Below are 22,361 nucleotides of genomic sequence, written 5' to 3'. Positions count from 1 at the left end.
TACCATGGACTGCTAGGAAAACAAACAGATTCGTCCTGGAAAGGGTCAAACTGGGCTGCTACTTGGAGGCAAGGATTCTAAGGCTCCATCTAACATACTTTGCACCTGTTGTGAGGAGGGACAGGTCCTTGGAGAGGGACATCATGCTTGGTAGGGTGGAGGGACAGCACAGAAGGGAAAGGCCCCCTATAAGGTCAATTGATTCAGTGACTGGGGTAATCAGGACGGGTGTGTCAGACAGTGCGATTGGCACAGGACAGAGCAGAGTTTAGGGATGTACATAGGGTCGCTATGAGTCACAAGCGACTCGATGGCACATAACAACAACAACAAACAACAATGTCATCTTTTATTGGACAAAGTTCTCAATCTAGGTGACAAAAGGTTGTTCAAGAAGGGAAGGGCACCAGGGCAAAAGTACCCCTCCGGGAATGCAGACAGCGCCTCTTAGTGGTATTTCCGTAACCATTCATGTTTGAGCTCCTTGTAAGAAAGGCAGTAGCTGAACACCACGTAAGGTGTCAGCACCATGGACAGCACAGCGATGCTCCCCTTCTTCACGTTGAAGTACTTGTTGTAGTACTGGTAGTAGCCTTGCTGGAACGCTCCTGCGATGCCGCTCAGGGTGAAGTCCCACATCAGCATCCAGCTGGGCAGCCCCCCCAGTTTTACATCCATTAGCTTCCTCTCCTTCAGTGGAACGATGGAGGCCGTCTTGGAGTCCTGGGTGGCCACAGTCCTTCCATCTTTTAATGCATCCTAGATCATTCAATAGTCTGCCCATTTCATCCTTACATATTTCAACTTGTGGTTTGAATTTATTCTTTAGTTCCTTCAGATAAGAAATACCAAGCGTGTTCATCCTTTTTGATTTCCCAACTCCAGCTCTTTGCACATTTCATTATAATTCTTTGCTTTGTCTTCCTGAGCTGCCCTTTGAAATCTTCTGTTCAGGTCCTTAACTTTCTGCTTGCTTTCCTTTGCTTTGGCTTTTCCACACTCTAGTGCAATATTTAGAGTCTATTCAGACATCTACCTCAGTCTTTCCCTCCTCCTTTGTCTCTGTAATGATCGTTTGCACTCTTCGTGGATGATATTCTTGATATCCTCCCACAGTTCTTCTGGTTCATTAGTAACGTTCAAGGCCTCAGACCTGTTGCTGACCTGGTTTTTAAATTCAGGTGGAATAGACTCAAGCTCAAGTTTTGATTCCTGTGGATTTGATTTAATCTTCTTTAGCTTTAGTGTGACCCTCTGAGCAGTTGATGATCTGTTCCATAATTAGAATCTGGTCTAGTTTTCACAGCTGATATTGAACTTCTCCAATGATTCTTCCCACAGATATAATCGATCTGATTCCTGTGCATACTGTCAGGTAAAATCCATGTGTATAGTCTGCATTTATGTTTCTTACAAAATGTATCTGCAATGAATAAATAATTCAATATGTATGTAGAGCAAATAATCTAAGAAGTTAGACTATATGAAGAAGATTGTAGCATCACGATTGGAAGACGACTCATCGACAACCTTCATTAAGCAGTTGACAAAACTTTGCTTGAAGAAAATGAAGACATAAGGCAAGGATGGCACGCTTTGTCTCACACACTTTAGGTACATTATCAGGAGAGTCTAGTCCATACAGAAGGACATCACTTTTGGAAAAGTGGAGGGTCCATGAGAGAAAAGAAGTAAGACCTTCAATTAGATGACTGACACAGTGACAATGGGTTTAAACTCAGTTTAAGAGATTGTGAGGATGGCACAAATTGGACTGGGTTTTCTTCTGTTTTACGTATGATTGCTATGCATTGGAACCATTTTGACAGCACCTAACAACAACAACATTAACCAGGGGTAATTGGAAAGTTTGAGAGCTCTAGTGACCCTAGTGACCTAGTGCCAAGAAACTGCCCTGCAATCCCAAAGGGACAAAGTTCGAGGCCACCAGCCTCTCTGTGGGAGAAGGATGGGCAATCTCCTCCCACGCGATTAACTGCCTCTGAAAACCTGCTATGGATCGGTTCTGATTCAATGGTATGCCGCCACCACAACCACCAAACAATAACAATTGCAAGAGTGTAACCATCCCCAAACTGACTTTCCAGGGACCTAGAATTCTCTTTGTTAGCATTGCATCTGGAGGTGACAGCCAGGGGATCTCAGGGGATTGTGGTGGAAATATACATCAGCTGGAAACTGGAAAAGTCCTCTGGAGCCCATTCTAATTCAACTTCACGTCAGCACTGTGCTTGTCCAAGATAGGACACTCAAACATCTGTGGAAGCAATTAGGTAAGTTTTCCAGCTGACTTCTTGAAAGACTGAAAATTGGGCTTTGTTCAAGAAATATTTTATATATAGAGTTGTTGTTAAGTGTCATCGAGTCCCAGGTGACTCATAGAGACCCTATGAAGGATATATACACATATATATATATGTGTGTGTGTATATATATATATATATATAACCAGAAACCACCATATAAAACAAACAACTCAAACCAAACTCCATCAAGGATAGAAGTTACAGAGTGGGCACAAGAAGGCAGCACAAACCAGCTCTCAGAGAAATGGGGTCTGTGCAGGTTGCTCTCTGGTGGCCTAGTGGTAAGAAGCTGTACTGCAATCCCAAAAGAATAAGGATTGACTCTAGCAGCTGTTCCATAAGAGAAGGATGGGTAGTCTTCTCCTGTGTTACTGCTTCTGAAAACTCACTGGAGGGTCAGCTATGGGGTGGTTCTGAGTTGATGGTACACAACATGTTGTTAGGTACTGTTGAGTTGACTGTGATTCATAACAACCCTATGAACACATATCACAACCTTGTCCTATCCTGTGCCATCATCTGATCGCCACCATGTTCATGCCCATTGTTGCAGTCACTCTGTCAACTGATCATGGGAACATGGCAGTTACTAGCATTTTAAGCCTAAAGCTGTCACCGGTTTAGGTCCCAGGTCCTTTGTAGTGCTGAACCATCCCTATTGGCTGGGATACATGATGTCCTGCTTATCTCAGGGAACCACGTTTGTCCACCTTGTTTCAGGAAATCAGAGCCAGAGGAGAGAAAAAGTGGATGAGGCAGGGCAGAGGAGCAGAGGTGCTTGACAAAACTGCTAACCAGAAACAACCTTCTGCAGGGACTGGGGAGGGAGGGGGGAGATTCTGTTTTCATGTTATAGTTGTTAATCTGAAATAAATGCCTCATAGGAAACATGCTCACTATGCTCCCCAGCTCAGACTTACAGTAAATACCACGGCAATTCCACATCTTCAATCTATGATCTGCACCCACCTCCGTTCCTGTTGTCAGAAAGCTCTCTGCAGATGACTGCACACACTGTGCTTCAGCCCCAGGCCTCTTGCCTCCTCACCGTACATATCACAGCTTTTAAGCCTCATTCTCCATCTCTCCTTCTCGGGGAAGCCTCTCCTGACCACCTTCCTCCACTCTTCTCTGCCCTCTTACTGAACTTGGAGACAAGTATAACAAGCAATGTTTTTCTGCTTCCCCATGAAGACTTTTCTTTTTCTCACTGAGCTGGGAGCTCTCAGGGGACCTGAGGTTTTGCTTTCTCCAATCTCCTTCCAGAGATGAGCTTGAACTGTGCCTGAACATTAACAACAGCAGCACTACCACTACCTCTGTGAATAAGCACTGTTGCTGTGCTGGGTGCTTAACCTAACGAAGAACTCTTAAAAGCCTTGTGAACCTAGTCCTATTATGATCTTATTCTAATAGGAGGCCCAGAGGGGTTGAGTAACTTGCCTAAAGCTATATAGCAGACCGATAGGTCAAGGGGAATTCTAACTGACTTCAGAGCTCATTCTTTTCCACCAGTAAATTTGATTCGCTGTAATGATCCCAAACTGAGATACACACACTGACACCAGCCCAGAACCCGCTGCTTCTGTTGACTTGTGGTAAAGCCACATCCTCAAAGACCTAGAAAAACCCAAAGATTTTCCACTTTCTATCTCTGACTGGGGCAGAGAATATTGCAATTTCCCCATCTCTAAGAAAAGCCTTTTCAGATATGAAATAGATATTACATTAATTTCTGCAAACTTTATTGAATAACCACTGAATGCAGGCCCTGTGGACTAAGATTACTGGATGAACCCCCAGACTCATTACCTTTGAGCTGATTTTGACTCATGTTGAATTTCCAAGCCTGTGAGTCTTTATGGGAAGAGAGTGCCTTGACTTTCTGCAGTAGAAGTATTGGTGGACTCAAATCTCTGACCTTTTGGTTAGGAGCCCAAGGAACGCTCTATGTCACCAGGCTGCCTTGATTATTAGATTCAACTCCTCATTGCCCATTGATGTCAAGTGGGAACCAACTCCTAGCTGGCCCTCTAGCAGACTTTTGGAGGATATGAATTACACAGGAGGAGATTGTCCATCTCATTTCTTCAGAGCAGCAGGTGGATTCAAACCACTCACCTTGGGTTGGCAGTACAACTCCTTACCCACTAGGCCACCAAAGCTGCCTGGTGACTACAGGTTGCATTTCTCTGATGAGCAGGAAAGTTCTGGGTGACAGAATGAACTACTCAAGACATTAGTTAGTCTAGAGGTAAGGGGAGAGGAATTCCAGGATTCAACCTCAATACTCACAGCTGATGCCCTCTCCCCTTATCTCCTGACGAACTGAAGTCTTGAGTAGTTCATTCCATCATCCAGAACTTTCCTGCTGGTCTGACAGTATAACATATGGTGACCCCGATGGAGGGGAAAAACAGTGATGAGAACCACACAAAACAAAAAGTAAAAATGTCTGGACTACTTTGTCTTGGTAAAAGGCAGTGCCAGCGAGCACCACTGCCCGTAGGTAATTATTCATAAGGGGATTTTTTTTAAGATGGGACAAGAGCTAACGAAAGACTAAAGAATATCTATTAAGACGCTTCAACAGCTCTTAAAATCCGCCTCTTGCACTGTAGAACCTAGAGCGCTTCAAAAGCTGCTGGTTTGCATTCAAGATCATTTTTCCTGGTTTGCAAATTCAAGGACTTTAGATGTTGAGCTGTGAGAATAAGCAAGTGGAAAGTCGAAGAAAAGACTTTGAAAGGAAAAGGAGTGCCCCTACTAATGTAATAACTACCAAAAGTCTAGCAAGAACCATCTTTTGCCCTTTCCATGTTGAAGAAATTAGCAAAGACACTTTTTCAAAACAACTTTCCCCCACCTTGTTGTGTACCATCAAGTTGGATGTGACTGGCACAGGAGGAGATTGCCCTTCCTTCTCCAGGGGAGCATCTGGTAGATTTGAACTGTGCACCTTCAGGATTGAAGCTTCTTGCCCCGAGGCCATCAGAGATACCTCAAAGACACCTTTTCAGACACATCTCTTAGTGCACACCTGATCGTACAGAAGAAGGCAGAGGACGATGTGCCACCACAGCCATCTCCCTTCTTCTAACACTATAACTTAGTGTAGTCTGGCAAGATCTAAAGTGTTAATAGACATTTCTCTTTTTTGAATTCTTTTCCCCCCTCTCTATTTATGAAATTCTAATATAAATTTACACAAATTCTTTCAATTTCCCTCACCCTTCTACCCATCAAATTGTATAACCCAATGATTAATCCCCTCTTCCCCCTGCACATCCATATCCCTCTGCTTCCAGCCTCTCCCACCCCTCCTGAATCCTTATACTCATTCTACAATAATGGTCTTATACAATATTTATCCTTGTGGGACTGAGTTAGTTCACTCAGCAAAATGCTCTCCAGTCCCTCTCAAGTTAGGTAATAATTTACAAAGTTATTGCTCCTGCGTGCTGCATAGTATTCCACTGTGTGAATGTAGCATCATTTCTCAATCCATTCATTTGTGGTTGGACATCTGGGCTGTTTCCATATTCTTGCAATGGTGAATAAAGCTGCTATGAATATTGATGTATAAATCTCAGTTTGTGCCTCTCTTCTCATATTCTCAGGGTATATTCCAAGTAGTGGAATAGCTGGGTCATATGGAATTTCTATGTTCAGCTTTTTGAGGAAGCGCCAAACTGCCTTCCAGAATGGTTGCAGCAATAAGCAGTTCTTTAAGAAGTTTAAAGTGAAGGGTGTTGTTTGACTTCTTGGATGGACAATTTGCCTTATTCACAGCAACTCCAGGATTCAATCTCAATACCATGTACCACTATTGGCATGGAACTTCCAAGGACCAAACCTGATCAGCAATAACAAGAAAGACTAGGCCATTAGAAAGCAGAGTGTAAAGCAGAGTGTGCTGTTGACCTCCTTCAAGGTCTATCACAACACCAGACATCTACACTAGCAATAACAGGAGTGCTAGCAGACTCAAGCTGATGAGGTGCAGAGAACTGTATTGCCCCCACAATGAAAATCAGCATGCCTCATCCTACCAACTGAGCCCTGAGTTGCTGTTGATGTAAGAGATAACGTAATCAAGTTTTTGCTTAATGCAAAAGTAGCTTTCTCAATTTTATCTTTTTTAAAAAAAATTATATTGGTATATTTACGAAGTACAAATACATTGTTTTCCACACCATATCTTTTCTGTTTCCTTCACACCTCCATCACATTTGTGTGATCCTATGATTAAGCTCCTCCCCCATCCTTACCCCTCTGCTTCCACCCTCCTCCCCTTTGGATCTCCATACTCATCCAATAAAAATGGTTTTATTCAGTATTTGTCCTTATAGGACCAAGTTACTTCACTCAGCATAATGCTCTCCAGTCCCTCACAAGTTAGGTAGTAACTTACAAAACCATTGCTCCTCCGTGCCGCATAGTATTTCATTGTGTGAATGTACCATAAATTCTCAAACCATTAGATTGTGGTTGGACATCTGGGCTGTTTCCATGTTCTGTGCACAGCAAAACCTTTTTACAAACAGGGTGAAAAAAAACCCTACCTACTGGAAACAAACATTTGGCAATACCATCTCAGACAAGAGTCTTATAACAAGAGTTTACAGAATACTCCTGGGCTTCCACAAGAAAAAGACTGATAACCCAGTTTCAAAATGGAGAAAAGACATGGAAAGAATTTTCACTGAGGAAGATATTAGAATGGGCAACAGACATATGAAGAAATGCTCAAAATCACTGGCAATAAGAGAAATGCAAATAAAAACCTCCATAAGATACTATCTTTCTCCAGTAGCAGTGGCAAATTTTAACAAGACAGCAAGTTATAAATGTTGGAGAGGATGTGGCAAGAGAGGAACTCTTAGACATTTTTGGTAGGATTGTAAAACGGTGTAACCACTTTGGAAGGCAGTTTGGTGCTTCCTCAAAGAGCTGAACATAGAAATTCCATATGACCCAGCTATTCTACTGCTTGGAGTATACCCTGAGAAAATGAGAACTGAGACACAAATGGAGACTTGTATACCAATACTCATAGCAGCATTATCTTTTCTTTTAAGGCCTTTCCCTCACTGAAAGCGAAAAGTTAAAACTAAAAATACATACATACATACATACATACATACATACATACATACATACATAACTTAAAACAAAAACTCTGGCCTTGCAGCTTTTTGCAGAATTCATAATTCAAAATAGTTCCATATTTCAGCCTCTTGTTTATATGCCCAACACCAAACTCTGCAGGTAAAGCAATAGACATTCTCAGGGCTGTGCCAGAAACATCTGCACAAATCTGCCATTTGTCATAGTATAGTTGTTAAAGACTTAACTCTATTTTCTGTCTGTTAGTTTTATTGTACTAATGCTATTATAGGAACTGTTGTTCTTGAGTACCGTTGAGTCAGAACTGACCCATAGCTGACCTTCCAGTGGGTTTCCTGAGGCAATTAATTGTACAGGAGGAGATTGCCCATCCTTCCCCTGCAGAGCAGCTGGTAGCCTTGAACCACGAGCCTTCGGGATTGCACGCAGCTTCTTGCTACTAGAGGTCCTTTATTTAACTACTGAAGATATTTTTCTGTTACCAGATTATGTTAATACTCTAATTATCCACCTACAAAAAAAATAATCACAAATCTCCAGAAGTGTCAGGAACTAAGATTGTTGGTAAAACTACTAAAGGTCATGAAGGTAATTGAGTGCAACCTATGTGTTGCCAGAAGCCAAAGTGCAAACTTGTTCCATCTTTAAATAAAGGACATGTGAATCTTTGTCAGAATTGAATAACCAGTTGTAAAAACATGAGAAAGTGTGCATAAATCTGTGACTGAGTTAAAAAAAAAAGAATGGTATTCTTTTTTAAAATTATTATTATTTTTTGTGTGTGTACGGTCAAATCAAATCTGACTGGTACAGGAGGCGATTGTTCCTTCTTCAGCAGAGCATCTGGTGGATTTGAACTGCGCATCTCTGGGATTGCAGTGCAGCTTCTTGCCACTAGGCCACCAGAGCTCACCAAGAATGGTATTCTTTTAGAAGAAAAAGAAAGCAGTTTGATCTTAAAATAGAAGGTCTATATTTTTTTTCTTCAATAAGTGATTAGAAAGTAAGAGTGAGTGAGTGAGTGAATAAAGTGTAAGAGAATTTTATATAATAGTGGGTTGTTCTGCAGAGTCTTTAAAATTAGAAAATCCAGGTAAGTCAAGTTTACTCTTAAGAGTTTCATTATTGTTCAAAATACTCTAAGAAAATGAGATGTGTCATTACTATTTTATTGCTAAAATCTTGGTGGTTTTTTTTTAAACATGCTACAGCCTTCAATATGGATTGAAGCTCAACATCAAGAAAACAAAGATTCTCACCACTGGGCCAATTGGCAGCATCAGTATGAATAGTGAAGAGATTGAGATAGTTAACAGTTTTCGTTTGCTTGGCTCAACAGTCAACACTCTTGGTAACAGCAGCCAGGAAATCAAGAGACAAATTGCATTAGGAAAGTCAGCTGTGAGGGACCTCTCCATAGTACTGAAGAGCAACGACATCAGACTGGAGACTAAGGTGTGCCTGATCCGGGCTTATAGTCTTCGCAATTACGTGCTATGCATCAGAGTTGGACAGTGACTAGGGATGATAGAAAGAGAATTGGTATCTTTGAGCTGTGGTGCTGGAGAGTTGTGGTGTTGAATATACCACGGACTGGTAGGAGAACAAACAGGTTTGTCCTAGAGAGGGTGAAACCGGGCTGCTCCATGGAGGTAAGGACTCTGAAGCTTCATCAGACATACTTTTGGGCATGTTACAAGCAGGGACATCATGTTTGGGAGAGTGGAGGGACAGCGCAGGAGAGGAAGACCCTTAATGAGATAGATTGATTCAGTGATTGGGGTAGTGGGATTAGGTGTGTCAGAGACAATGAGGTTGGCACAGGATAGAGCAGGGTTTAGAGCTCTTGTACATAGGGTCGCTATGAGTCACAAGCAACTCAACGCACATAACAACAACAATCCAAATTTATGTCTTTCAGACTATACTACTTCAGTGGAATATGATGCCAATTAAAAAAGATATAATTAGTCTGCACATGGGACCTCACATGAGCTCTCTGGTCTTCTAATTACCTTTGAATCAGCCTCCACCCAGTCACCAACCTCTTCCAGCAGGAAGTAGCTAAGTGGTTGTCGTTTCCACTCCCCTAACAGCAATTAAGGCTCCTATCCCAGAAGAATTTGTAGGTCGCAAAGCAAAAAGAAGCCTTTCACCACCCTGCCTGACTAGCAAAATCTAGATTTTTAAAGTAGATTCTTGTATTTGTTTAAGGATGCTCTTCTTAAACAACTGCATTTAAACACTAATATGACAAAGAAGGCACTCTAAAACTACTAGCAAGTAATGACCTCTTAATTATAAAGCATCTGTTCTGTCTACCTTTTGCTGCTTAAACTACTTTATCAAATATACACAGTACCTGTACTAAAATCTATTGTATAAAGCAAATGATGGGCCAATTGGCAGCATCATGATAATCGGAGAAGAGATTGAGATTGTTAACAGCTTCTGATTGCTTGGCTTCACAATCAACACTTGTGGTACCAGCATCCAGGAAATCAAAAGACAAATTGCATTGGAAAAGTCTGCTGTGAGGGACAGCTCCAGAGTACTGAAGAGCAACAATGCCAGTCTAGAAACTAAGGTGCACCTGATCTAGGCAATGGTCTTTGCAATTACTTGCTATGCATCAGAGAGCTGGACAACGACTAAGGATGACAGAAGAAAAATCTATGCCTTTGAGTTGTGGTGTTGGGGAACAGTATTGAACACATATCATGGACTGCCAAGAGAACAAATAGATCTGTCCTAAGAAGGGTGAAACCAAGATAGTCCTTGGAGGTAAGGATTTTGAAGCTCCTTCTTATATATTTTGGGTATGTAGCCAGAAGGGACCAGTTCTTGGAGAAGGATATCATGCTTGGGAAAGTGGAGGGACAGCTCAGGAGAAGAAGACCCCAGATGAGATGGACTGATATAGTAACTGGAATCATGTGGATAGGTGTTTCAGAGACAATGAGATTGGCTCAGGATAGAGCAGAGTTCAGAACTATTATACATATGGTCCCTATGAGTTGCAAGCCACTTGATGACACACAACAATAACAACAAAGCAAATGATCTTTTATACCCTAAAGAATTTGTAAAAAACCCACAACGAACCAACAAACAAAAAGGAGAAGATGGGATTAAGCTGACCAAGGGTGAAGCTGCCCAGAGTAAAAAAATGTAATCAGGGCAAAAGGATACTCTATCTCATTTGATATGTACTTGTGGTACATGTAAAACTTCATCCTCTACCTGACACTGCCTTCTGATATGGATGTGGTCTGGTAAACAGGAAGGATCAGCAAATAAGAGGAGAAACAGAAAAGAACACTTTACTTTGTAACTCTAATCAATATTCTTTTCCAATTGTAAAAATATTATCAAATAAAAGGTCAACCATGAGTTCCTCTCCCCTTACCTCTTGACTAACTAAAGTCTTGAGTAGTTCATTCCATCCCTCGTTGTTGTGTATCACAGTGGGTTTTCAGAGGCTGTAAATCACATGGGAGATCATTGTCCATTTTTCTCCTAAGGAGTAGCTGGTGGATTCAAACGGCATACCTTTGGGTTGACAGTGCAATTCATTACTGCAAAACCATCAGAGCTCATGGTTACTAAATTAGACAGTCATAAATACAACAAGCTGGTACAAGTCAGCCTGCACTAGAAACATGCAGAGAGAGATAGAAAAAGACTCTGTGGCCCAGCCCCATCTGTCTCCTGGGGTTCCAGCCAATAGGTGGCACTAGCTTCTGTACTTTCACAAAGTGCCTGGAATATTTAAAAAAAAAATCACATAGACACCTAGAGAGACAAGAGGCACATTTGGGGCTGGAGCTCTGGAGTTTTCAGGACATTGTGGACCTTAGACGCCCCCTCTCTGGCTGCTGCTTTCTACTGTCAGCTTGTTTGCATGGCATCAGACTACCCTGGAAACAAGGCCCTATGCTGGGTCCTGTGTGTGCACGTGGGTTTGTGTGGTGACGGGTGCCCACATATGGTATTTCTTTTCAATTAGAAATACATCCATGCTGACAAGGAACAGGGAACAGGAATGGCAATAAAATAATAAGGTTATTGGAGCATGGGTATACAATGGGGAAAATGAGATAAGTGAAAATCAATTCTCCCTGTGTGTGTGTGTATGACTTTAGCCAGTGAGGAAATGTTGCTTCCTCTGAACAGCAGTCAGTACTACTCCTGGGAAGAGCAGGGACTCTGTAAGCAGCTTCTGGACGGACAAATCTGGGGTGAGCCGGCGTGGGTAAGATATTTTTTTGCAGGGGCTGGGTCAACGATCTCTTCCCGCTCCATGCCAAGCATGTCCCTCCGGGCAGCTTTTCGGCTTCAACTTGTCCCATCTTAGCCTGTGCCAACTTGCAGCATCTCAGCTCTGAGTCTCCTGCCCCAGGGCTACATCCTACCCTGTTTCTCAATAGCTCTCCCAGAGGAGCTGACAGCGTGTCAAAAAGTCCAGTGATTCTGAAAGAATTTTTCCTCTCTTCCTCCTTTGATTCCACGTCTGCATCCCCTGGGTCTGCAGAGAACAAAGGGCATGATTGAGTGGTAGCGTGTCCCTGGTGTCTGCCTGGATTTCCAGCTCCTGTGCAGAGGGGTCAGTGTTGATCGCTGGCTCGGCAGCTTCACCCTCTCCTTGCTGCAGGACAGTCAAGGCCCTCACGTCCCTCTGGAGAGCATGAAGGGCCTCTCAATGGCTACAATGCAAAAGCAGAATCCTTTCACTCTGCCTACAAATACTGGGGATTTAGTATAAAATCCTCACCTTCCATATGGGAGATGGGGGTGATTCCTGGTCAATGTACACATCTCATGTGCACCCACCCTCCCTTATCTGACAGTGGTGGCTTACATGTCACTGTGATGCTGAACAGGTTCCAGGAAGCTTCCAGACTAAGACAGAAGAGGAAGAATTCCTTAAGGGACCTACTTCCCCAAAATCAGTCACTGAAATCATCCAGAGCGAAGTTAGTTAGTTAGTTTCTGACACACAAGACAGTTATGTGTTGGAGCTGACACCAGGGTGACTGGCCTGGTTGGGCCTTAGGGTCTGCGTGCTGGACAGCACAGATCAGCACAGCACAGCTTGCCTTCCATTCCTCCCAAGCCAGGGCGTGGTTAGGTCCTTCTTGACCTTGGGGACCACAAACGTCCATACTTTCACAATGGCCACCTTCTCTCTGGCCTGAGCCCCTAGGAGGGATTCATTGCTTCTTAAACCAGGAGCTCCAGGATTAAGCCCAGCTCCAGCTTGGGTGCTGGAGTCTGTGTGTGAGGTTGCTTGGTGAGAGTGACCAGGAGCTGAGGATGTGGTTTTGCATGTAAGAGTGTGTTCATGCAAACATATGTGATCATGCATGCATGAACATACATGTATGAGGGAAAGTGGGCAGATTATAAGAGGTGAGCCAGGAAAGCACCACAGAAAAGCAAAGGAGACAAGTTCTTCCTTTCGTAGGTGTGGCTGGAATCTGCCGTTTTGTTCCTGCTTTGCTCTGCACAGAGCTCTTAACAGCAAAACTTTTGAAGTGAGCTGTTCTGGGACTGTGTTTCCCAAGTCATGAATTCCTTAACCAGCATTATTTACCCTGTTCCTTTGCAGACCAGCTTTTCATTTCGCTCCCCTATCTGGCAGCTCCAGAGGTGGCAAAGAGAACAGGTGGATGAGAGGGGATTCTCAGATTCTGCAGGGCAGCAAGCCTGTGCTGAGACACACACAGAGCAGGAGGGAGAGACATGTGCACAAGCGCGCCTGGTGTTACCACCGGCTTGCTGAACGACCTTGGGCAAATTACTTAACCTCTCTGGATCTCAGTTGATTCCTCTGTCAAGGGAGCTGAGTGGGGCATAGGAAAGGCTTATTGAAGGGGAAGGACTGATAATGTTGGCAGAAAAGTCACACATTGCCTGCTGAGTCCATGGAAAGCCAGCACCTTGTTTGTAACTACACAGGCAGTTAAAAGACCAATGCAGACTAAACAACTGCAGCTCAGTGGCTTCACACTTTGTAAAATGAAGGAACTCCATGGTCAAATAAAATGTGTGAAAATGGAGAAAAGCAGAGTAGCCCGAGCTGCAGCTGAGGCGGGGATGGGGATTGAGGAGGGGCAGGCCCAGTTTAATCACAGAGAGACTAAGACCTTAACCAGAGCCTGGAGCTGCAGCTGCCATTGGGATCATGCCTTGAGCAAGATCATGCCAGAGGCCAGGAGGCCAAAGTTCTTCCTCACCCTCTCCCTCCAACCTACGGTGAAACCTTCGAAGCATCCTAATTCTCCCTTTGGTTTTCTCAGCTGTAAAAGGGCACTGGTACTAGCAGCTACATGAAGGTGGGTTTGCCTCTAATGGTTTAGCAAGCAGTTTGAACCCACCAGCTGCGTTTTAAGCCATTGTGGAGTCTCGGCTATGAGTCAGCTACAGCTTGAGCAATGAGTGAGTGAACTGTATGTAAAAGGAATCTTGTTGGAGTACTGTATTACATATTGGCTTGTTAACCAAAAGGTTGAGTGGTTCAAATCCACCAGCCAGCTGCTCTGCGGGAGAATGATGGGCAGTCAGTCTTCTCTGGTAAAAGAATTACTTCGCAGCAGTGGGCTCGGTTTGGGCTTTGATCGTATGTGAAGTACCTTGCACCGTGCCTGGCAGTAGTAAGTGTGCAGTAAGTGGTAGTGATTAGTAGCTCTAGCAGGTGCTGAAGGCCAAGCTGAGACGGCAGAAGAGCAGAGGGGTGGGAGGAGTGGAGAGGGTTAAGCAGGTAAGGGAGGGGGTGAGGAGGGGCTGCAAAGGGGTGGGGAAGAGTGGGGAGAGAGGGAGAGAGACCCTGACTAGGACTCTGACCAGGACCTGGGGGTGCGTCTTGCCAGGTGGTAAGGAAGACAGAGAGAGGAGTGCTAGGGAAAAGCACCCTCTATGACCTTGGCACTTTTTGCTTGCCCAAGCCGGCAGGCGCCCATCTCTAAAAGGAAGGATTGGATCAGAAGATCTCCAAGGTCCCTTTTGGAGTCTGGAGGTTTAAATAAGCCCCCTCTTCACCGCTAAGGGGCGCGGCGGTGGGGAGAACAGAGGAGGTAGAGAGGGAGGGAGTCCACCCCATCTTGCCCTGGGGTTCCCGAGAACCTTGAATTCATTAGCAGCTGCAGCTCCAAGCGTTGATTAAAAAGATGCAGTCTTTTTTTCTCTTTCTCTTCCCCACGGTTCTTTCCTGAGTAGTGATTTCAATTTGCAGCGGGTTCTCTCTGGGGTGGGAGGGGGGCGGGTTTCAATTTGCAGCGGGTTCTCTCTGGGGTGGGAGGGGGGCGGGGCTTCGAGCTCCGTCTGCCGGCAAACCCGGGGGTGGGGGTGGGGTGGGGTGGGAATGATGGGGGGGCGGGGATGCAGGGCGCGCTCCTCCGTAGTCTCTCCCCACCTCCCCTGCATTCTGCCCGCCCCCACTCCCCCTTCCTCCATCCTCCCCAGTCACAGGCCTGGATCGGACACACCTGCAGTGCGCATTGATTGCCTGATTAAAGGGGAGATTGATTGGTCCCCGCTGTCATTAGCATATAGTTAGCGGTGACCTCCCAGCTTGGCCTCGGCCCGCGCTGACCTGGATGGATCCAATCGCTTGGCGAGCAGTGTGGAGTCGGTGCGCCGGTGAGCGCGCTGGGCGCGGAGCCTGCAGCCTCCCTGTCCAGCCCCGTGGGCTTCGCGCTCCTGGTCCCGCTAAGCGCCCCTGGAAGAAGGGGGCGTCTCCCTCGCCTGGTGTGACCCACGACCGGTGCGATGAGCCTCAGCTTTCCTCTCCTCTAAACGGGAAGATTAAATACAATGCTTTGTATAAAAGCTTTTTGGAAGTTAGAGGAGAGGCAGGAGTTCCAGCCCTGCACTATCTCTCCTCTAACTGTGTCTGGCCCACAATGAGTGGAGACCCTCTTTAAGCCGAGTTTCCGAGGGACTCTGACTCTTGTAAAGTCCTTACAATCTCACTCGTGTATAGAAGTATCAGCAACATGAGACAAGGAGGGAGTGGTTGGAAGGTGGGTGTTTGCAAGCCCTCCACACCCGCAGATGCCCAAGAACTCTGACACAGCGCTTAGCATGACGACTGGGGCTTTTTGTTGATGACCGTTTTCCAAACTGGACACAGGACCTCTGCTGGCAAGGACCTGATTTAGCCTCCAAAAGCCCAAGGTTCAAATCACTCTGTGGGAGAAAGAGGTGATGTGCTCGCATAGATTGACAGCTGCCTCAACCCTAACTTATAGCTTTTCTCTGTCCTGTGAGTTGGAATCCACCAACATAAACAAAGAATTGGGGGGCCAGCATGGTACTCAGAAAGAAAACCATTTAAGAGTATATAATACTAGCTACATACTGTGAAAATTAATCCACCTGGTTGAGGGTTTTCTCCTTCGTTCACCCTCCACCCTTCCCAGCATCAGGTTCTCTCCAAGGACCATGCCCAAAGTATGTGAGGTGAAGCCTCCTCATTCTTGCCTCCAAAGAGCTCTCCGGCTGCACCCTTTCCGAGACATACCTGTTTGTTATTTTGGCCATCTTGCTCTTCTCAGATATCCACAGCTCAAAGTCGTCAATTCTTCTGTCATCCTTATTCATTGTCCAGTTTTCAGATGCATGGCAAGTGATCAGAAAGACTATGGCCTGACTCAGACACACCTTAGTCTTCAAGCTGACATCATTACTCCTCAATAATCTGGAGAGGTGACTGCTGCAATGGGCTTTTGTATGTCAGGAAGTGTGAAGATGGCACAGGATAGAATAGGGTTCAGATCTTTTGTTCATAGGGTCACTATGAGTTGTACTTGACTCGATGGGACCCAACAACAACAATTGTGAAAGGAATACACACACAGTGGAATACTATGCTGCATTGAAAAACAAAGAACTCATGAAATATTATTCAAAATGGGTGACCCTGGAGGGCATTATTATGAGTGAAATTTCTCAGTTACAAAAGGACAAATATTACATGATATACCACTGTTGTAAAATGGTACTGACATCGGGGTTGAGAGGAGACTGAGAAAAAGGGGATAAATAATGTATACTGCATTGAAACAGATGAGGGAGAGAACTGTTCAAAAGGGATATATGATTAGGTATTATTGTCATGACAGGAGTCTAGAATGAAGGCTGCATAGTGGAGTGGACTTGGGGGGGGAGGGATTGTATAACAATGAAATAATTTTTCTTTTCTTTTTCAAAGAAAAAGAGTGAACTGAGAGGGAGGGGTGGGCAGGAAGAGAAATGGAACAATGAATGAATGAATGGAAATCCAAAGTCTCTGCAAACATTAATCAGCGAGCTATATGACTACTTCCTCTGCCAGAAGATGTTCCCTTCCTCCACAAGTCTTTTTAAAAGCCAATTCCTCTTCATGCCATGTGCAAACTTCTCTGACCTGTTCTGCCAGCCTATCTCTCTGTCTTTCTCTCTCTCTTTGGCCTGGGCCAGAGAACCTCACCCAAAAGCCTGAGAGCACCAATAAAAGTTTCTTTGCTTAAAAAAAAATTTTTTTTAAAAACCCCACAAAACAACAACTTTGTCATAAAGTAAACCTAGGAATCCCATGAGCCCATGGAGTGAGCTTGGGTGGGTGACACTAGAGCCAGGTGGAACCTGTCAACTGGTGGGACCCCCTGGGAGGGTGCGTTCTCAGAGCAAAGCCCATGTGGTGCTGGTGAAAGGTCAGTGTGGAGAGGGAGCACCCTAAGGTGGCTTGACCACGAGCTGTGAGTCCTGCTTAGTCACTTAGCAGCGGGTCACCGCTCTGAGCTCAAAACCTCCCTGAACCTCACACATCTCAAAATAACTCCCCTGAGAGGATTATGGGAAGACTACAATGAGACCATCCATAAGTGGCATGTCGTAGGCACTAAGGAAATAGCAAATGATAGAAGACAGACTGACAGGAAAACTTGACGATTTTACACAGGCAGAATATGATTCTTTATATGGTGGCCTGGCTATTAATCTCCTGAAAACATATCCTTTGCAAACAAATATGAAGGAGTGCTGCAAACTCAGTAATCACAGAGCACGTGTTTTCATCATCCTCACATTACTTAGTGTGCCCCACAGCGCCTAGAATATGGTAGGTGTGCACGGCGGGTGCCTGGAATCAGCTTGGACTCCTGTGGAAACATCTGGGTGATGCAAATGGTTAGTGAGCTTACCTGCCAACTAAAAGGTAGAAGGTTTGAGTCCACCCAATAGGACCTGGGATGAGAAATACAGCCATCTACTGAAAACAAAGATTCTCATCACTGGGCCAATTGGCAGTGTCATGATAGATGGTGAAGAGATTGAAATTGTTAACAGCTTTAGTTTGCTTGGCTCCACAATCAACACTCTTGGTACCAGCAGCCAGGAAATGAAAAGATGAATTGCATTGGGAAAGTCTGTTGTCAGGGACCCCTCCAGAGTATTGAAGAGCAACAATGCCAGTCTGGAGACCAAGGTGTGCCATAGTCTTTGCAATTACTTGATATGCATCAGAAAGTTGGATATGATTAAGGATGATAGAATGAGCATTGACGCCTTTGAGCTGTGGTGCTGGAGAAGAGTATTGAATATACCACAGACTGCTAGGAAAACAAACAGATTCGTCAAAAAGAGGGTGAAACCAGGCTGCTCCTTGGAGGCAAGGATTCTGAAGCTCTGTCTGACATACTTTGGGCATGTTTCAAGGAGGCACCAGTCCTTGGAGAGGGACAGATATCATGCTTGGGAGGGTGGAGGGATGTCACAAAGAGAGGAAGACCTTCTATGAGATGGATTGATTCAGTGACTGGAATTATGAGGGAAGATGTGTCAGAGACAATAAGGTTGACATAGGATAGAGCAAGATTTAGGGCTGTTGTACATAAGGTCACTATGAGTGGCAAGCGACTCAACAGCGCACAACAACAACAACTGAAAAATTAGTCACTGAAAACCCTTGGATGGTACAGTTCAGCTCTGATGCACCCACCATGTGTCAGAATTGACTTATGGAAATTGGTTTGTTTCTTTTTGTTTTAGGGATCAGAATCCCTAAGACCCTGCCCACAGCCTCTTGGTGGGATGTCTCGCCCCATGAACTTCAAGCCCCTGGCCAGTGCTCCTTGAAAATGACGATGATGCCTTTTTATTTTAGTTGGTTCTGTTGTGATGTTTCCGTTTCATCTCTTATTCAGATTATTTGTGTCTTTCCCTTCTTTTCTTTTGTTAGTTTTACTAGTGATTTGTCGATTTTATTGATCTTTTCAAAGAACCAACTCCTAGTCAAACCTTGACTATCAACAGCCCCTTTATTACTTCTGGAGGATGGTTCCATCTGGCTATCTGGCCATAGCTATGGTGGCCATGGACCTGTGGGAGGGGTCCTGGAGGGGAGAGGTCTGGTGGGCATCATTTGGTTGAGGAGAGACAGTCTCTTCACTGTGCACTTGTTGGGCTGAACATGTCCCAGGCCACAGAGCTGAATTCCGAGAGGTAGAGCCCAGTGAGATCTTCCCCTTTGAGGTCATTTCATGCTCAGGACAAAGTAGGCCCAAGAGTCCAACCGTGGGAAAGCTAATGGGCAGACAGAAACCCCTGGAGTCCAGGATGTATCCCTCAGGTACAAGGACGGGGCTGGCTGCCACTCTATGGTGATGCCTGGGACTCAAAGGCCTCCAGCTGGGCCAGGCTGTGCCAGTCAGGGAGGCAAGGCAGCCCCAGCTGGCTGGGCCAGAGAAGGCTTCCTGTGAAGTCGCAGCCCTTTGAAACATTGACTAATAAGGTTTTCTTCACTTTCTAAGTTGAATGAGTCAGTAGCTTCATATAGGATCCCCATCTGTCTCCTCCCATCCCTGCCAGTCGGATTCTAGGCCTCCGGCCAATTAAAAAACCCAAACTAAGCTTCGTATGGATCTGCTCAAGTGCTCAAGCAAGTGCTCTGTTTTCTCCTGGTGTAAGGGAGGCCTCTTGACTGCCCTCTGGGTCCTGCCTCCTCGGGAGGGAATCCAGACTCCTGCTGCCAAGGAGCCTGGAGAACACTTGGATTCAGATCAGGCTGCGGAAAGCTACAAGGAGAGAGGGATATCAGATAAGTATAAGAAAGACTTTATCACCACCTTGCCAAAGATTGAAATGGGGCTTCTGCAGCCCTCTGGACCAGCTTCAGTTTTAGTCCCTGGTCCTACATAGCATCAGGTTTGCTTCACTGAACATCTCCCGGAGGGATCTGGGTCCCTTGAGGACAGGGCCAGACACCTGGTCATAGATGACAGGAACGAAGGGTTCACGGCCCAGGAAGGAGTAACCAACAATGCAGCCCTTTGCGGTCAGTGGATTCTGATTGGGGTGACCTTACCTGGAGTTTCCAAGGCTGTAATTATATGTGGGAGGAGACGGTGCGTCTTCTCCTGAGAAGTGGCTGGTGGATTCAAACCACTGACCTTTTGGTTAGCAAGCCCAACATATCTGCATTACTAGGGTCCCTTGGGATGGAGCAAGTGAGTGTCTTGTTACCAGAACTGGTCCTGTTGTTTGGGGGCTTTAGGGAAGGGGTTCTTGTGGCTTAGTGGGTAAGGAGTTGTGCTGCCAATCCAAAGTTAGATGGTTCAAATCCTCCAGCAGCTTTGAAGCAGAAAAACAGGCAATCACCTCCCATGCAATTTACAGCCTCTGAAAACCCACTGGAGGGTGAGCTATGAGTTGGTTCGACTCAGCAGCAGCAGCAGCCAAGTCTTTGAGTTTGAGGGGAAGCATGGATAGGGCGAGATTCGGATCTGTGTGCATAGGGTTGTTGTGAACCATAGTTGATTTGAAGGCATACGCACCCCAGTAAGTGGTCCCTTGGATGGCACAATGCCATGGGATCTCCTGGAATATAATTTGGCTTCTCTCTGGAGGTACTGAGGATGTGAAGCTCTTGTGGACAGGGCCCCAGACAGAGGCGAAGCTGTAGAAAACTGTAAGCAGAATCCCTAAGGCAGTCAGAAAAGGCGCCACAAAGCCCATGTGTGTTGTCCAGACAGAAGTGTTACAACAACAATAATGAGAAATGAAGTCGTCTGCCTCCTGGTGCACAGCTGATTGAAAGAACAATCGAAGAGGCACCTGTTCTTGGTAGAAGTGGTCCCCTGGTGGCAAAGAGACAGCAGTTGTCAAGTAAGGAAGAAAAAGAAAATCCGTGAACACTGGGCATAGTCAGCCAGGGGCTGTTTGGTGTAGGGAGGCTCCTAGCAGAACATTTGGTTGGTAATCTCACCTCCCACCTCCCCTTCTTTGAATCTTCACTAAATCTGACTGCTTTTTGGTTTCAGGCCCCACATGTCCTGTCATGACCAGGCTCTTCCTCCCTTTTGTCTCCAGCCACTTGGTCCTTCTGATTTCTTGAATTTTCTCTGTCCACCATCACCACAGGATTTATGCACATATTTCTTCCTCAGATGTGAGTGCTCACACCTCTCCCTCATAGCTGCGAGTCTCCCCTAGGATGCCTGTGAGGTCAGGTGTCACCCCAAGCCTTGCCTGGCCCAGGTTCCTTCGTCTTTGGTTCTCATCAAACCCCCGCATTTTCTCCTTGGAGTGTGTGACTCTTGCTTGAAATGTCAGGTAATTTCTGGAGCTTTTTGTTCATGATTTGTTTACCCTCTCTGATTGTAGTATCCACTGGAGTGTGTGTGTGTGTGTGTGTGTGAGAGAGAGAGAGAGAGAGAGAGAGAGAAGCCCAGCACAATGCTGCTAGCCCACAGAAATGCTCAGGGATTCTTAGCCGGATTGACAATCCTAAACAGTTCAGGCCTCTGTGATAAGAGTCCATGCTGCATGGAACAGTGGTTTAGAGAGTGTTTCTAGGTTCAGCCCTGGGTTCGGATTTCTATTCTGCATTTGGTCTAGCAATGATGTTGAGTAAGTGCTTAATCCCTGTGAGCAGGTCTTGTCGCCTGTTCCTTTCACAGGGTGGTATATGGACATAATAAGTTGCTAAGGTCTGGGTCATAGGGTCACTAGGAGTTGTACTTGACTCGACAGCATCCAACAACAACTAGGGCTGTGGAGCCCTCAATTTGATGGCACTTCACAACAGCAACAAGACCCATGGAGCCCTTGGTGCAGATGCCAGTGTAGAGTGGGTTTGGAGAGTGGTGGGCACCAGGACTCCTTCACTCTCTGTTTCTCCGGGCCTGGAAGCCCCTCACCACAGGTCCTGGTGGGAGAGAGAAGCATCTCTCTGGCTGCCACAGAGCCATCCAAACCAGCAGCTGCCCAGAGCTGGCAGGGCAGGTGCGGTCCTGTGGAGAGCTGGACGGCATTCAGGTCCTAGGCTGTGGGCATAGTCTGTTGGTGGCGGTGGCTCCTCTCCAGCCTGATGACCTCTGTGAGGGACTGTGTTCACACTCTGTTGGCTGCTGTGCGTCCACAGCCAGCACTGCCTTCAGAAAGAGCAGGGGACTTGGGGGATGGGGACCACTGAAGACTCCACCCTCCCTGTGCCCAGCTGCCCACACCTGCCGGCAGCATCCCCAAAGAGCCTTGCCGCTTTCTCAAAGCGGTCCTCCCCTCGATGAGATGTCCAGATAGATTGTGAACTAGTAAGTCCTATGATCTTGGGTGGCTTATGTAACCACTTGGAAACTCAGCGTTCTCACCTGTAAATTGAGAGTAATTATCCTTACTGCACAGAAGAAGATATTTTTTAAAAAATAAATTGTTGGCTCAAAGTAAATCCTCAATAATGTCAGTTCCAGCAACCCAAATGCCCATCAATGGACAAGGGTTTAAAAAGACTATTCCAAGCAATGGAATAGTATTCAAGTATTAAAAAGACTGAAGTTGTGACATATGTTATAACTAGATGAACCTTGAAAATATACTGAGTGAAAAAATGCCAGGCACTATAGTCCACATGTTATAGGACTCCAT

At 45.4% G+C, this 22,361-nt stretch overlaps 1 protein-coding gene across 1 annotated transcript in view; it reads right to left on the bottom strand.

Moving 5' to 3' along the window:
* Positions 1 to 447: 447 nt before the first annotated feature.
* LOC102866375 (ATP synthase subunit f, mitochondrial-like) overlaps positions 448 to 22,361 on the bottom strand; it is a 100,068-nt gene continuing 78,154 nt past the window's right edge. Inside the window, exon 3 of the mRNA XM_006894441.1 lies at positions 448 to 746. Within this exon, the coding sequence (XP_006894503.1) occupies positions 448 to 746 (299 nt within the window). The remainder of the gene's footprint in view (positions 747 to 22,361) is intronic.

The sequence above is a fragment of the Elephantulus edwardii genome, unplaced genomic scaffold (assembly GCF_000299155.1).
Source record: "Elephantulus edwardii isolate Elephantulus edwardi_28Jun2011 unplaced genomic scaffold, EleEdw1.0 scaffold00141, whole genome shotgun sequence".
Taxonomy (NCBI): Eukaryota; Metazoa; Chordata; class Mammalia; order Macroscelidea; family Macroscelididae; genus Elephantulus; species Elephantulus edwardii.
The sequence above is the reverse complement of the archived record's forward strand: the minus strand, read 5'-3'. Positions and strand labels throughout refer to the sequence as shown.